This window comes from Schistosoma mansoni, chromosome 7 (genome assembly GCF_000237925.1).
Source record: "Schistosoma mansoni strain Puerto Rico chromosome 7, complete genome".
In the NCBI taxonomy this organism is placed as follows: Eukaryota; Metazoa; Platyhelminthes; class Trematoda; order Strigeidida; family Schistosomatidae; genus Schistosoma; species Schistosoma mansoni.
This window is the reverse complement of record NC_031501.1, coordinates 8,508,047-8,525,704: the sequence shown is the minus strand read 5'-3', so window position 1 is coordinate 8,525,704 and position 17,658 is coordinate 8,508,047. Positions and strand designations below refer to the sequence as shown.

At 37.1% G+C, this 17,658-nt stretch overlaps 1 protein-coding gene across 1 annotated transcript in view; it reads right to left on the bottom strand.

Annotated features, from left to right (window-relative positions):
- Positions 1-1,449: 1,449 nt before the first annotated feature.
- Positions 1,450-17,658, bottom strand: part of Smp_126490 (PIM1 peptidase (S16 family)) — a gene marked incomplete at its 3' end in the record, with an annotated part of 41,341 nt that continues 25,132 nt past the window's right edge. Inside the window, exons 12-19 of the mRNA XM_018798768.1 lie at positions 16,937-17,075; positions 13,822-13,944; positions 12,517-12,660; positions 10,631-10,870; positions 9,776-9,916; positions 4,037-4,328; positions 2,997-3,250; positions 1,450-1,782 (exon numbers count right to left, since the gene is read on the bottom strand). Coding sequence (XP_018653677.1) covers positions 1,450-1,782; positions 2,997-3,250; positions 4,037-4,328; positions 9,776-9,916; positions 10,631-10,870; positions 12,517-12,660; positions 13,822-13,944; positions 16,937-17,075 — 1,666 coding nt within the window. The remainder of the gene's footprint in view (positions 1,783-2,996; positions 3,251-4,036; positions 4,329-9,775; positions 9,917-10,630; positions 10,871-12,516; positions 12,661-13,821; positions 13,945-16,936; positions 17,076-17,658) is intronic.

Sequence of the window (17,658 nt, the reverse complement as noted above, 5' to 3'; positions counted from 1 at the left end):
TGACGAGCTCCAAATAGGACGAAACGCGTATCCTGGATTGCACTGCTAGCCACTATCCATCTTTGCTTACCATGCTTGTGAATTTAGGCTATATCGAGGCAATACGCACAGTATGCACATATGCCAATCAGAGACTGACCAGTTGCAGTCCTAAAACATCAATGGGAAGATTGAGAAAAACAATATTAAGTGTATTTACGGTATGGTTGCTAGATTTTAGTGTCTGTAGTTTCCGTATCAAGTACATTCGATTGTCCCCAACCGTGTTCTTGTTCACTACAATACTAATAATGTGTGAAGTTTAGTTATTTCACGCGGTCGTCTTTAATGAATTAGATGGAATGGGGTTCGGACTTACGACCTATTTATTGAAAGTTGGATGTTTTAACAAGTGAGATATCGCTATTAAGATTCAAATCTGTGCAAATGATGTCACAACGAAATATGGTAACCGACATATGCTATAGAGAATGTGGTTATTACAAATGCACCAAAAAATGTTCCGAGTTGTTGAAGTGACTCAACTTTCGTTGTGAGCTACTAAACTGACACTTGTCGATGAAAAAAAAGAAGTCTAATGACTAAACAAACTTAACCAGATTATGTAAATTTCATTTGTTCATGAAGTACTCCTGTAGAGATGAAGTACGATAAGTGAGATATATATATCGGAACCTTTCAAGGCATTTCATAAAGGCATAAAACTGTGACTAATGGTTGTAAATGATGAGTGATATGGTTTAGAATTGGTTACGGTGGTGCACAGTGCACTCAATTTTTATCTTCCTTTATCAGACACCCATTTTTTGAAACTTATTTTCAAGTGTTTAGTTTTTCTTACTATCCTAGATACTATAATTGTTGCAATTATTTTGCTATGAGTTTCCATAATTTAATCTCGATGTAGTTTGACAGGTTGGAAGACTAATGCATATCTATTTCGGGCTGTAGGTTATCACTACCTAACTACCGTTAGAAAATGCGACGGACAGAGTTCGATCAGCATTAAACAACCGTGACAATAGTCACTATTCAGTGATCAATCAATCAATCTAAACATTCCACTTTTACAGCAAGTCAGTCGTGACCAATATAGCTTAATGATAACATCTCAGATTTTGCAACTAGATAAAAAGAGAACAACATCTTGATCGTTTGCATGAAGTCAGCCATTTGGCCAATACTCGAAAGGTCATCATCCTCTGAAATACTTCCTGAGTGCTCAAACAGAATCAGATAGTTTTCCCATGGGGCCACTACCCGGGCCTTTGATCTAGAGGTCTAATCCACAAGGCAGTGTAGCGACGTTAAAAGATGCGATACCGTGGTAGCCGGTGATCGACAATAGGTTCATACACCATTTGTTCCCTCATGATCCTAAAGCCAATGTGCACAATTGGTTTAGAATGAGGGTTTTCCAACTCCCCTAGGTGAACATAGAGGGTCCACCTACCAACTCCCATTGGAGCGGCTGTATACGCGTGACCATGTGAGAGCACTTGGAGAGGGAGAAATGACTCTACCCACCCTCGGCGGTACCAGGGTATTTGAGGGCCGAATCAATACTTTCATGTATACAGTTTCAAATAAAATTTCAAAAATTATCGTATCATGAGGAAGTACATGACTTACTGCAATAACTTTCTCCTTGATCCCACCGACTGGTAGAACTTTACCAGTTAAACTTATTTCACCAGTCATAGCTAGATTAGGACGAACAGGTTTACCACATGCTAAACTTAACAAAGCCGTTACCATAGTTACTCCAGCGGATGGACCATCCTAGTAACAATGAATAGGAAAATGTACACAGGATAATAACGATAACAAACGAGGGGGGATAAGCGGAAGAAGTATGGTTGTAAACTGTACAAAATGAGAAACAATAAACGACTGACTGTTATATTCTGTGCTCTGTCCGAGTCTGATACAGACATACAAGCTTTTTATGCACAAATCTGAATCAACTAATTAAGTGGAAAAAACTGTGAGAGTGAGGACTAAAAACTGAATTGGAAATATATACAAGGTAGACACCAAGCTCCCATACCTGATTAGCCCGATGAGATGCAAGTAACAGAAGAGATCAAGATACTGTAGTAGCGGCAATAAAAAGACTAAACCGTGGAGATGTGCTTTAAGAAGGAATAGTGGAGAGGTAAAATGAGAGGATAGTGGGATCGAAAATCCAGGAGTGGATGATTCTGAATCACGTTACTCAAAGTTTCTAACAACTTATCGCGTTTATCTCACAAACACTAACCAGGTAGTCTACAACTGTCAACATGAATCAATACAACGATCGGTGACTCCATCGTTAGGCATACGTAACGAATGTCATAAACACCTCAGCTGATGAAGATACACTACCTCGTTAACCGATTCGTCATCTTTTACAAGTAGCCCAATGTCAAACCTCAACAATGCCTATTTGGTGATTTCATGAAATACAAGCAATGCTTCGAAAACACCTATGATCAAAAGCCTTCAGTTTAAGAATGTTTCTTACTTTTATGGACCGTTTCACAGCCATAAAGTAAAGCACAGCTGACTGCTGCGCAGTATATACTCCCTTTGGTTGGTAGACGTTCATCTCTCCGGCAGCATAAGTGACTTGGCAAAGGACAACCGAGCTTACGTCACACGCCAACCCACCAGGACTGAATCTTTTAGAATAAGTAAAGTAGCTAACGCACTCAACAACTTTACTGCCTATCACTAGAACAAGTGTTGATGTCGACCAGTCCTGAAGCAAAATTTTGCACTTGGAGAAAGAAAAATCTATCACAAACATGCTAGCATTGTTGTTAAAGGTGATCAAGAGATTTCGCATTTTTTCGGCGTCTTCACTAAGTAGAGTTATGTCGTTTGGCTCGGCAATATATGTACACTAATAAATATAAATCCTACTTCCTCAGAAAATCAAGTCACGCTTTCAACCAATGGAATGTGCTTATCGTTTAGTACATATCTGATTAGTCAAAATCATCACTAACCTTAGGTGTAGCACCTTGAGGAACATGTAAGTGAATATCGGATTCTTGAAGGAATAAAGCTGCTTTTGCAGATTCCGTAGGACTAAGCATACACTGTTCATGATTATTAATATTACTAGCACTGCCATCATCAGTAGTAGTTGTTGTAGAAGAGCATGGAGCACCGGAAGCAGCAAATTGTGTAGCAAATGTGTGAGCAATAGATATAGACTCTTTCATAACTTTTCCCAAACTTCCAGTTATTTGTAAAATACCTATGAAATGCATATAAAAAAAATAAGTTATACACAGGAATGACGATTAAGGCTTTAAGCGAATCAGAACTCTGAAAAGGGACCTGTAAGACTAGACTACTGATTATTTTCAGTTACAATAAAAGTGTTCAGGATAAGGTTCTTTTTCTATTACACGGAAAATATTTCTTCATAACTAATCTCTGTCAAAACCTAGTTGGATTAGAAACAGTAAAGCTACAGAGAACGATAGTCACTTTACTCATTCGGGAAGTCTCATCAGGCTCTTAGGAAGTTGATATAGATGTCGACACATCCTACTGCAAATGATGGTTATATAATATACGCTAATTGATTAAAGCTAAAATTGTATAACACTGGATATTAACTTAATGGTTCTTGCATAATTTATTCGCAATACGGTCTCAAAGTCATGAGTTCCACATTCTTTGGGCGAATTCGTATGTGAGGATTCCTGAGGAACGTCAAAATTAGAACAAGCCATCTAGAAATTTAGTTAGAATCAGTGGATAAAGTTAGTTAAATTAAAACTAGAGATAAAGCCAACATATCTTTTGAAATCGTTAGTCAACGTTTTATCATACGTTTTTGAAATTGTCCCGTCCTACCTGGGACTCTTCGACTGGATTTACCTTCATTACAATGCTGATATTAACATTGAAACTGACTGTAAGTCCCAAATAGAACAAAATGAGCTTCCTGAATCCCACTACCAGCTACAACTCAACCTTAATAAATACTATCGATTATTATCAGTTAAAATGTAGAAAAATTCACTAAACGAACCTTTTTTATTGGATACTTCCTCCGAATCACTACTATCACTGTGTGAATCAGTAGTATCGGTAGGTTGATAGGAATATCTTGGTTTTTTATTAGTACATTCAATATATAGAACAGAACCACCCATTGATGTCCAAGCTAAACCCATAACAACTCCAGGTGGTGTGATAGAATCATACAAACGATCTGATGTCCAAATTGGTTGACCAACATATATGGTTAAGTTATCACTGTCAACTGAAATTGGTGGATCTTTCTCTGCATTGACTAATTGATAAGCAACTTTACGAACAATCTGTGTAAGAATAATGAAAAATGAAACAATTGTAGGGCAGGTGAGCTATGCCTTCATGTTATCCATGTAGAGATGTATTTCTTAATAGAACAAATAATAACAACTTCATTTTAATCGGTTCCAAGCTTCATATTGATGATGTCTGCCTATGACTGTCCCAATTTAAACATGACAATTAATGGTTAAAACATACGACTTTCAGCAGTTAAGTCCAAGGTTCGAGTCCCGTTACACATATTTAGGTTTGGGTAACCGGGTAGTATGATTAGCTTTACACTTAGAGAGTGGCTCACATCCAAGTACCAGGAGAATAAGTTAAATTTTTTAGTGAGAATTAATCTTCAGTTCATCAGCTCGAACGAATCTAAAACATAATGGTTAATCGCAGTATTTGCAAAGTTAGAAAATGAAAGGCCCAGTAGCTTAAAAAGATTTTAAGATTCCAACATATACAACTAATTATTTGAAGACGTATCTAAGATGAAGTAACGCAGGAACCTAAAACACACTCTCAGTCTTTAAATTTATATTAACGGTCATAGTACGTTAGTCTATCTAGAGTGTTGTATGATAGGGACTTGTCCATTCCTGGTCGTCCACTCTTCTTTTCGACGTATCAGAAAAAGGAACTGGATTAGGTGTGGTCTTGAATAACTGGAAGAATAATCACAGAGCTCAATTGTCAAATGTTCGAGGGAGATCCCATATCGTCTTTGACAATAGTTTTACATGCATTCGTTCCGTACTTTTAAGATTACACTATGACAATATCTTATATTCTTTAGAATCGATCATTTCTAACCATTTTACAACGTTATGAGAAGTTGATATTTTTAGTCTTACCGTTCTTCAACCTATCTAGCTAAATAAAAACTAAAAGAACGACTATTCCGTAAAATATAACCTGACCAAGTAATCATTATATATATATATATATATATATATATATATATATATATATATGCAAAGTTCGATCACCGAGTCAAGGTAGTCAACTTTTATTTATTTACTTATTTGAACACATAAATGTTGGTACAAGGAGGCACCAGATATATATGCGTCACACAAATCTCATTTGATTTGTGTGAAGGCTGTGATACTCTCCGGGTGCCCGAACCGAAACAAGTGGTTTTCTTAGGGGCAACACCCGGAGCCTTTGACCTAAAGATCTGATCCACAAGGCAGTGGAGCATCGTAAGGTGATGCAGTCCCATGGTAGCCGGTGACCAATGATTGATTCATACTCCATTTGTTCCTTTAGGATATTGGAGCCCATGTGCACCATTGGTTTGGAATCAGGGTTTTCCAACTCCCCTAGGTGGATTTTCTATGTCCACGAACCCGGTTAAAGCACCGGACATTCACATTTCGTCCTTTCAGTTTCGTAAACAACAGTAATGCCACGAGAAGGCAGTGATTAAGACTTCCCTGGTTGTGGCTGTATACACGTGGCCATGTGGGAGCATTTCGAGAGGGAGAGCGGACTCTCCCCACTCTCGGCCGTGCCAGGGCATTTGGGGGCTTTGACGTGACTAACAATAATTCATTACTGTAATACATGTGTAAATTTGTGCATGCCCAAACCTACACACACATACGAAAAAACTACCATTGGAAACAAAACAAATGCCTAAAACTTTGGGAAAGCAAAGAAAAAGTGACTATAACCATAGAAATCATGGAATAAAACGAATAATGTTGGCCGAATCTCTCCTTTTTCTTGTTTTTAAAAAAACACAAATAAGTCAATGTTTTTTACATAAAAAAGGGGTAGGAGGTACGTACACTGGCTAAACAAGGTACATGTATGCGTACAAATCTACATAATGTAATAATGATAAACGAATCATTATTACGTGATCAAATGTAACTAAATTAAAAGTTGATACTCCATATGTTACAATTAATATGATTGAACTTATTCCCAGCAGACAAGCGTATATGTAACATTATAGGGTAAAGTCTTTTGCTAATTCTTTTATTGTCCCCAAATGCCCTGGTACGGCTGAGAGTGCGGAGCGTTTGCCCTCCCTCTCGAAATGCTCTTACATGGCCACGCGTATATAGCCTCTATCAGGGAAGTCCTACTCACTGCCTTCTCGTGGCGGGGGTATGGTTTACGAAATTGAGAGGACGAAATGCGAATGTCCGGTGCTTTAACCGGGTTGGTGGACACGGAAAGTCCATCTAGGGGAGTTGGAAAACCCTGATTACAAACCAATGGTGCACATGGGCTGACTCCATTATCCTGAAGGAACAAATGGAGTATGAATCAATCGTTGGTCACCGGCTACCATGGGATCGCATCACCTTACGATGCTCCACTGCCTTGTGGATCAGACCTCCAGGTCGAAGGCTCTGAGTGTGGCCCTCTGAGGAAACAGCCTGTTTCGGTTTGGGCACCCGGAGAGTATCACAGCACTCACACAAATCAAATGAGAATTGTGTGACGCATATATATCTGGTGCCTCCTTGTACCAATATTTATGTGTTTAAATAAAAAAATTCTCTTATTGAGATATTCATTAGACTAATATTATCTTCAATGAAGTTAGTTCAGATTCTAGTAGTTAAGCTGACTGAGATATCTACAGTTAGAGTTATGTTTTACATAATTCTATACGATTTGTCTCAATCATTGATTGTTCCAGTTTTATAAGGAAATAATAACATATTCTGTGATAGTCAGTTAGTCAGTCACAACGTAAAACTTCGTACGTACGTACATCAGTTCGAGTTGCCATACCACATTAGCACAGAGATGCAGTTGTCCATTCAGATCCCATAGTGGTAGAGGTAGTAAGAGTATAAGCATTAGTGTGAAAGACTAGGGTTTGGAGATGTTATTGAAGGAGTATAATCCAGTGAAATAAATTTGGAAAGAGAAAAAGATAGAGACCTGAAGAATTCAGAAGATTAGAATTTGGCAGAACACAAAAAGTGGATGCACCTTCGCCATTGCAAACGATTTTGAGCCTTGTCATTCAAGGTCTCTTACTATCGATTGCTATCATATTCTGTGATAACCATACAGGAATTAGTTTGACTAACATATAATATCGAAATTATTAGCCTCAATACTTATGTGACGCCTATATGGAAGGAGGGAACAGAAAACTAGGGAAAACCGAACTGTATCCACATATGACCTTGTATATACTGATCAAATGTTGACTATGTTAGACGGTTGAGGATAAGAATACATAACAACACCCAACTCCAAATATTCTGGTATAGCTGAGGGTGGAAAGAGTCTGCTCTCAATCTCCAAAATGCTCTCATATGACCACGTGTATATATAGCCACTGACAAAGAAGTCCACTAAGGGGAGTTGGAAAACCTTGACTCTAGATCAATGGCGCACATAAGCCCCATGATCCTGAGGGAATAAATAAATGACGTATGAACCTATTGTTAGTCTACAATGAGACTTCATCTCCTAATGTTGCTTCACTGCCTCGTAGATTAAACCTGAGTCAAAGGCTCGGGTAACTAAAAAGTGTCTTTTATTCTTTTATATCTAGAGTTCCAGTATCTTTTTATACATGCCTTCTACTCAGATAGCACTTTCAAGGTTTAGATTTTGTCACTAGCAATGGTACTATGGTTATTTCGTCGTTTTTAATATTCATCAAGTTCATTTCATTTTTTTCTTGCCAAGTAGGTATGACAACTTGGACTGAAACACATTTGTGCCAGACTTAATTGGTTATGATTGGAGAATGAGACTAATATAGTAGGAGCAAACTATTAGGTCAGTCCTAAGTTTCGTGTTCATTGACACAAATCAGTAGTCTGAAAATAACCTACTTACTCACTGTGCAATCTGATAATTCTAGGTTTTATGCGGTGTGTGGATACAAACATTAAGACAGTCCTATTTTACAAAGCTGAAACTTCGAGAACCACTACAACCATCATCAAAAGGGTATGGGTATTTACCGATAGTCATTTAGGCAAGATACTCAATATCCGTTAGCCGGACATCATCAGCAACAACTTACACTTACAGAGAACAAACCAATTTTCAGCTGAAGAGGAAACAGGAAAAGACGTTACAGATGGATAGGAAATACACTGTGGGAATCATCAAATTGCATCACGATGTAATCCCTAACTTGGAATACCCAAGGCAAAAGAGATAAGCCAAAGAACACATTGAAACGGGAATTGGAAGGAGAAGTCAAAAGAATGAGCAGGACTTGGCAACAAGTGGGAAGATCTTAAGACAACGTTAGTTGGAGAATCCTGGTTGGCTGTCTATGGTCTATGAGGGGTATAACAGGCGGAAGTAGCTGTGAGTGGAATCATATATACATATATCCTTCATTATTTCCAAATGTTCTCCGAGTTAATATCATTTCACATTTTAAAGAAAACCCTTTAAATCTCTTCATTTTAATGATAGTCTTAGACATATGTAATCAAACTGATCATGTTTAAGTTTAACATTGTACAAGTTACTTTAATCCACTGATTACTACTGATTAATAATTATGAATAGTTGTATGATTCAGACAGTATCAGATGGTTGGAGGCAGTCGACAGAAAGTTCTGCTTGACCTAAGTTTCCTGCTAGTTAAAACTCATAAGCAAAGCATTCTTCAACTTTCAAGGGAACTAATGCTCCTTGAAAGATTTGAACTCGCATCATACGACTTCAGAGTGTCATATTTTACTGTTGAGTTATTAAATAGAGCCTGAATTGAACATCTACGAATGTCTCATGTTAAAATACAACTAATACTATTTTCAACAACTGACGATATTGTGGTTGAAGGCTGATATTTAATATTTAGAGAATTTTCATAGCTGAAATCATGAGTCAATTGAAGCTAGACCACCATGGAAAACCTGGAAGCACTGGACGGCCATTTCGTCGTGGATTAGTTGAAGTTAGACGTTAACACCGTTGGATGCCGGCTCAGTGGTCTAGAGGTTAAGCGCTCCGGCGCGAAGCTGTTAGGTCCTGGGTTCGAATCTCGCAGGTGCGGGATCGTGGATGCGCACTGCTGAGGAGTCCCATAATATGATGAAAAGGCCGTCCAGTGCTTCCAGGTTTCCTATGATGGTCTACCTTTAATTGACTAATGATTTCAACTATAAAAATACTGAAATTTCCACAGAACCCCTTCTGATTTAGAGAATTAACTGAACAGTGCGTTGTAGACAGTTAACTTGTAGTCATTTAATTTCTGAGAGTGATTATTTTTCCATCTACAATCAGTCAACTAGTTACTAACGATCACAATCAATAAATTTACTAGGTACAAATCTATATACTTAGCTTTTAATCACACTCTAAATTTAATGACTAGTAATACTACCCGAAGTAAGTGAAGCAGGGTTCGAGCTTGGGACTTAGTGATTGAGAGTCAAATGTTTTCATTACCACTCCATCACAACTAGTATAGTTATAAAATACAATTAAAATCGACTAGACTTACTTTTTCAATATGCTTTTGTAGATTACGTACACCACTTTCACGACAATATTGTTTAATTAAACGTTTTATTGCATTGTCATTAACTAAAAGACGATTATCATCTAGACCACAATTTCGAGTAGCCAATGGAAGAAGATAACGCTGTGTATAACAAAAAATAGAGATAAAAAAAAGAAAGTTTACAATGATGGAGAATATTTATAGTTCAAGGGAATAGTTCTAGCGGTGTTTTATATTACATAAGCGCTTAAATTACGTGGAACTTGAATATTGGACCTTCAGTCTTGTGCAAGAACACTTAACCTCCAGACCACTGGACCGGTATCCAATGGAGACATTCGGAGATGGTCGTGAAACGTCGTTGATTGATTTAAGTTACGCAGGAACACTGTTGAATGCCGATTCAGTGGTCTAGAGGTTGAGCGTTCGCGTGAGAAACCGGAGGTACTGGATTCGAGTCCACATACAAGGATCATGGATGCACATTACTAAAGAATCTCATATAGAACGAAGAGGCCGTCCAATGCTTCAAGGTTTTCAATGATCTCACTTAGTTCGATTCATGATTTCAGTGACAAATCAAATTGTTGAAATCATAGTGCTTCTATGGACTTAAACATTTACCAGATAACTTTAAAATACAAATGTACAGCTTAAGTAAATAACTTCAAATACTGTGTTGTAGTTTTATTTATTTATTTAAACACATAAATATTGGTACAAGGAAGCACCAGATAAATATGCGCTTCACAAATCTCATTCGATTTGTGTGCGGGCTGTGATACTGCCCAGGTGCCCAGACTGAAGCAGGTGTTGTAGTTTTAGCCGATTTTTGTAATGAATAATAGAACTCACTTTTGCAATGGCTAATTTTTCTTCTTCAACATAACCGGATACTTCAATTACTTCCATACGATCTCTTAATGGTTCTGGAATTGTATCTAATTGATTTGCTGTTGTAATAAATAATACACGACTTAAATCTACTGTAACATCAAGATAATGATCAAGGAAATTAGCATTTTGTTCTGGATCAAGTAGTTCTAATAAAGCACTAGCTGGATCACCTTGCCATCCACGACCTAATTTATCGATCTATAAAATGTATAGAAGTACAATGGAAAAGAAACAATGATAGTTGATAAAATGAAGGAAAAATCAAACCTAAACTGATTTATTGTAGGAGTTGTACAGTATCGTACAGTAACTAATTTTGATGATGATACACAATCTTTCTATACATAACCTTAACCGGTAACTCGGATGAAAAGACTGAAAGTGGGAAACAAAAGTTTATTGGCTAAATAAAATCGAAAAGGTACGTATACTCATTTACATAGATATGTTTGTCCCTTTCGAAAATTAAAGCATCAATGATGTATGTCTTATCACTTAGAAATATGAGCTATTCCCTGGCCAATCATATGCACATGCGACCGATCTCTGATTGTCACAATGCATCAGAATATTTCCCAGAAAATCAAAGGAAAACATATTGTTTTTAGTACTTATTTTATTTTATTTCATTTAAATACATAAATATTGGTACAAAGGAGCACCAGATATATATGCGTCACACAATTCTCATTTGATTTGTGTGAGGGCTGTGATGCTGTCCGGGTGTCCAAACTGAAACGGGCTGTTTCCTCAGAGGGCCACACTCAGAGCCTTCGACCTGGAGGTCTGATCCACAAGGCAGTGGAGCATCGTAAGGTGATGCAGTCCCATGGTAGTCGGTGACCAACGATTGATTCATACTCCATTTGTTCCTTCAGGATAATGGAGTCAGCCCATGTGCACCATTGGTTTGTAATCAGGGTTTTCCAACTCCCCTAGATGGACTCGCCGTGTCCATCAACCCGGTTAGAGCGCCGGACATTCGCTTTTCGTCCTCTCAATTTCGTAAACCATACCCCCGCCACGAGAAGGCAGTGAGTAGGACTTCCCTGGCACAGGCTATATACGCATGGCTATGTGACAGGATTTAGAGAGGGAGGGCAAACGCTCCGCACTCTCAGCCGTACCAGGGCATTTGGGGGCTGTTTTTAGTACTAGTTACTTTTTAAATAACTTTTGAAATCACATGGATGAAGGTTTTTTTCGATGAACTGAAGTTTGGAAATTAAGTGTCTAATTCTCAAGAACAGTGCGATATATTTCCATACATACTCGTCCATTATTCCATATGGTACCATCGTTGATAGATTCTGTAAGAAACTTTCTTACTTTTTTTATCACATTCATAATTGCTAGAAGGCTAGGTAGAAAAGTGACTTTAATGAAGGTGTGCATAGTTATTGATATAAGGTCTTTGTTTAGATTTGTATGCGTAGGTGATATTCATCATGGATTGGTCTTAGATGAGATATTACTGGAGACTAGAGAGTATTAATACTTAAACTGAGTATAGGACCCTAGACTAGTGCCGAACCAAGAATTCGTGTCTACCAGCGCAACCATTATACAATAACAATATACTAAATCAGGTATTTTTCAAAAAATTTCTAGAAAAATGTGTTATATCCCGCCCTCCCCCTCAAGATATTTTGAAATCATTTCACGTTTATGCGTAGTTCTAAATAATCCCATTCGCTATAGTTTGCCCACGATTCGATAATGATTAGAATACGTAAACCGTTTGTTACCAGGTATGAATGTGTTATAAATAGTTTCATACATACATGTATATATATATATATATACATATAAACATATACAAACATGAAAGGAATAAAACTTACTTCATCAATTAGAATAAGTGGATTTTCAGTTTTAGTTTTTTTAAGACATTGAATAATTTTCCCAGGCATAGCACCAACATAAGTACGTCGATGACCTTTAATTTCAGATACATCAGACATTCCACCGACAGAAAAACGAAAATACTATAAATAGAAAAAAGATAATGAATATGACGGAAGCATAAAATTGAGTAACGTTGAATTCAGAATGTAGGCTAGTGGGGGGAATAATGAAAAAAAATCAATTTTGGAGGCTATGAACCTTCATTGGCTGTAGTAATAGGGATATGTGTTTAAATACTGAACCTGGGGATACGTCGACACAATGATGATGATGTGGTATTAGCGCGCGAATACATCGAATATCAGCATAAGGCATCCCTAATGATGAAGACCTATTTAGTTGGGATCAGTGAGGTAGTCCTAAATTGCAAGTACTTGGTTATAAATATCTTCAAATTATTTTTCGTACGTGTTGGAACCAATGGGTGGTAATATTGAGTTAAATTTAAGTTACCAGACAGAAATGAAAGATTGGCTAAATTTCTATAAACTTATATGGCTGAGACAGATATTATTCATGATAAACCAACCATCAAACGCAGTACATGAATTAGGTTGAAAGAAGTAAGCAGTAACATATTAAAGGTCAACAACAACCAATCAACACCGAGGTCTAAAAGACAAGTTATGAGCCATATGTGGAGAAATTTGAATACTTCACTCCTACTTGATGTTTGTGCTGATGACGTCGTTCAGTATAACGATGAAAGCTCGACGACCAAACTATCCAGCTTAGAGAAACTAAACCCCATCATAAAGGTTGAAAGTTATAATTAGGCAAAAATGGCTTTGACAGTCAATCTAAGGCGTGGAAGTAGGTACTGACTATCTTGGTCGCAGTTCAAACAAGTAATGTGACATGGCTCGAAACTGATTGTTGTGGAGGCGGAGTTACATCAGTCCTTCACTTTCCTTTAAATCACGACATATACATTCATACATCATTATGCCTATTATTCACATAACATATTCAGGCGCGTTTATGAAAAGTTCACGACTTTTCACTGCACAAATCATCAAAGACATCGTGGTGGCTGGCGATATGCATCGAAAAGAATGAACATTATTCAGATGTTGATCTATGAACTGATAATATCTAACTGACGATCACTTAATATTTCTCGTCAGAATCGATCAAGAAGTAAGAAGAGGAAACTTGTTGAAACACTTTATGCTGAGATTTCTATATTGTACTACAAATATAATATTGAATAAAGTCAATAATAATAAAACAAGACAAACTTTTCTATTTAATGCACGAGCTATTGAATTAGCTATACTGGTTTTACCAACTCCAGGTGGACCACAAAAACATAAAATTTTGCCTTGTGTTGAACCTTTCAATTGACTAACTGCAATAAATTCCTATAAAACAAAACATAATAAAGAGGAAGGGGTCATTTCGAAAGAAAAACAAAACAAGACACTTATAGGTAAAGGATAACCTTCTACAATGATCAGAAGGACAAAACAGAAACCAAGAGGTGTCAAATATTTGGGATTTATTCACAAGAATGAGTTCGTCAATAAGTATTTCAAGTCAAAGAATCCAAAACTAAACAACAAGTGACCTGTTAAATTTTCACTCATATAGGATGATGATGTTAATATGCACAGCAATAACTATCGACTAGCATTTGGTGACTTAATGTAAGCCACTTCTTCAGAATAAATAAATAACCAATTATTTATTTACTCTGAAGAAGTGGCCTACATTCAGTTACAAAACGTAGGAAATACAACTTTTATACTGATTGGAATATAACAAAAAATATATTTATTATTGTCCCCGAATGCCCTGGTACAGCCGACAGTATGGAGTCAGCTCTCCCTATCCAAATGCTCTCACATGGCCACGTGCATTCAGCCACTGACAAGGAAGTCCTACTCACTACCTTCTCGCAGCATTACTGTTGTTTACGAAATTCAGAGGAAGAGAAGCTAATATCTGGCGCTTTAACTGGGTTGGTGGATATGGAGGACCCACACAGGGGAGTTGGAAAACCATCATCCCAAACCAATGGTGTACATGAGCTCCAGTATCATGAGGGAACGAATAGCGTATGAACCAATCGTTGTTCGCCGGTTGCTATGGACTGCATCTCCTTATGTTGCTCCACTGCCTTGTGCATCAGACCTTTAGATCGAAGGCTCTGGGTGTGGCCCCCTAAGAAAACCACCAGCTTTGGTCTGGACACCCGGGTAGTATCACAGCTCTCACACACAAATCAATGATAACTGATACTGGCCTCATTTTTATTGTGTGGCGCATATGTATTAGGTGCCCCCTTGTACCATTGTATATGTGTTCAAAATAGAAAATTATTATTAACTTTCTACCCAATGTACAATTTATTTAATACTATTAAGTCCAATCTTGGCATTGATACATATCGACTAGCGGTTAGAATTGTATAGTGACCAATGTGAATGTTAATTTGATCATCATATATTTATATGCAACAAAAAGCCTAGTCAACAAGTTTAACATAGGTAAACAAAAGATGCCAACTAGTTACCACCTCCAGTGGTTGTCACTTATTTATCTGTGGACTTACAGAATCACGTATGTTAGAAACAAAAAACACAAGGATTGTATTATGATTTCGGAGAATATCGGAACATAAATAAAAGAATTTGGTGGCTTTATAAAAAGACGTATCATGGATAAAAGTCAATTAATAGATCCTGGTACAGTTTCTCTAAGTAAGAAATCGAAAGGTAACAGCAGATTTTTACATAATAAAAAATCATCCAATGGGACGTTTATTCATAACATTTTAACGATTATGATTTTTGTTATTACGTAACTATCGCCCCCCTTTTGTTACCGATCATAACAATTGGCATTTTTCTTGTACTCAATTACGTCAATTATGTCCCTCATTCTATCACTAATTCTGCTGGCCAGAAAAATCAAAATTTGTATAAAGATGAAAAGTAAATATGATTATCAGTTTTTTACTAGTGAACTAAATAACTTTATATATATTGGACCAACGACACATAGATTAATATCAACTACAGTAAATATACACTGAGCTTCAGTAGTGTACGTTGCACGACCCCTGATGCGGGAATCAAACCAAGGATCTTTGGTGTTGCGCGCGGACACCTAAGCCCTAGACAACTGAACCAGAAACAAATAAAATCCAACAGTCGCCACAGCCACATACCGATAATTATGATGTGCACACTAGTGGATTGTTTCAAGAGGAAATTTCCGAAGTTTTAGCAAGAAGCCATGACCAGTGGAGCTAAACTCTGTCAAGTGCGAGGCGGTTACCCACCGAAGACAACAGAAGATGGATTGATTAAAGTTAAATATGAACGCTACAGAATTTTCGCTTGGTGGCCTAGAGGTTAGGGGATTGCACGCAAGGCCGTAGGTCTTGAGTTCGATTCGCGCGTGGGGAATCATGGGTGAGCACTGATGAAGAGTTCAATACTGTGACGGAACGGCCGTTCAGTACTTCCAGGTTTTAAGTGTTTATCCAATTCAAATCGGTTCCTGATTTCAATGTAACTCTTAGTTGCTTGATCAACTTAGGAAATGAAGTTTTAGCTTTCAAATCACGTGTTTATATTTTATAAACTGACCAGCTGATCTGTTTTTAACAAAAGCTTTTTTGAGAACAGATTTTTTCAGCAACACTTACAGTTTCACAGTTATTAAGCACTTAGTTAATACAAAACTCCGCCTTTAGCTCCTCCGTGGGCTACTGCCGGTCTCAAGCCCGGGTAAAGGAGGAGGGTTGGGCATATTGTTAGCGACCCCATCTCGTAGAAAACCAACTCGCTGAAAAAACGCTAACCAGAAAGTAGTTAATAGAAGACTTAGGATTTTTATTATTATTTGAAGATATCAAGTTTTTAGAAATCGTTTCAATGCCTATTACATTTTTATTTTCTGTTGAGCAAACCTTATCAAGTATCGGAAAGTTGTGCAGGGATATGAAAGCAATAAGGTGGTTGCCTTAAAGAGCCAGAATTTTCAATGATGTCATCTTTTCACAATAGAAGGAAATAGTTGGAAAAAGTTTGTATCTAAAAATAGCACACCTCATGTTGGTTCATTGATTACCGTTGCCAACAGTAAGGTCTGAAAAGTACAGAACTAACGCATAAAAAACCAATCAAAGAAAAGGTCGTGTGACTGATATTAAGGAGTTAGTCTTTCAACTTTCCGTTCACCCAACCTAATTTATTTTAGAGGTCCCTCATGAAGTAGTCTTCTACAGCATGGACAACGAGGAAGTGACAACCAACCCCATACCTTTGATAACATCTGTCTGTCATACAAAATTAAAGATTCGAGGGAATACGTCATATTCAAAAGGATTAAAGATTAATTTACCAGAATACGTTTTTTCACATCATCCATTCCATAATGATCTTCATCTAAAATTTTCTTTGCTTGTCCAATATCTAAATGTTCTTCACTTGTTACACCCCAGGGTAGTGCAGTTAACCAATCCAAATAATTACGTGTTACACTAAAGAAAGTGTAATGTGTATTCCCCCGATCAGCGAAAGGAAAATAAAGGGAAAGTAATTAAAGTAGGAATAACACATGATACATTTATTATATTAGTAGAGTTTTGTTTACTGAACTGAATGTTTTAGCCGTGAAATTTTCATTGTCCTACTGAACAACATCATCGACAAAAACTTCAGGTAGAAGTGAAGCATCCGAATTTCTCTAAATACGATTAATAGCTTGTTCTGTCACCCTCGATCTAGATGGGTTATAGTTGATCAATAACCTGTCATTGTCTGCATTTGATTCTTGGGATATATGATCATAATAAACATGCAGAAAACGACAGGTTAAAAGTGAATAATAATCAATCGAGATCGAAGGCGACAAGACAAGCTAATAATCATATCTGGAGAAATTCGAATACTTCACTTCCACTTGAAGTTTCTGTCAATGATTTTGTTCAGAAAGTTTCAGAAGCAAGCCATTCAGCTCAAAGAACGAAACTCTACCGAAATCGTCCACTTGAGATATAAATCTTCGCTACTATATCAAAATTCATCATATTTTGTAAATTTTCTTCAGTTACTTATAAACAA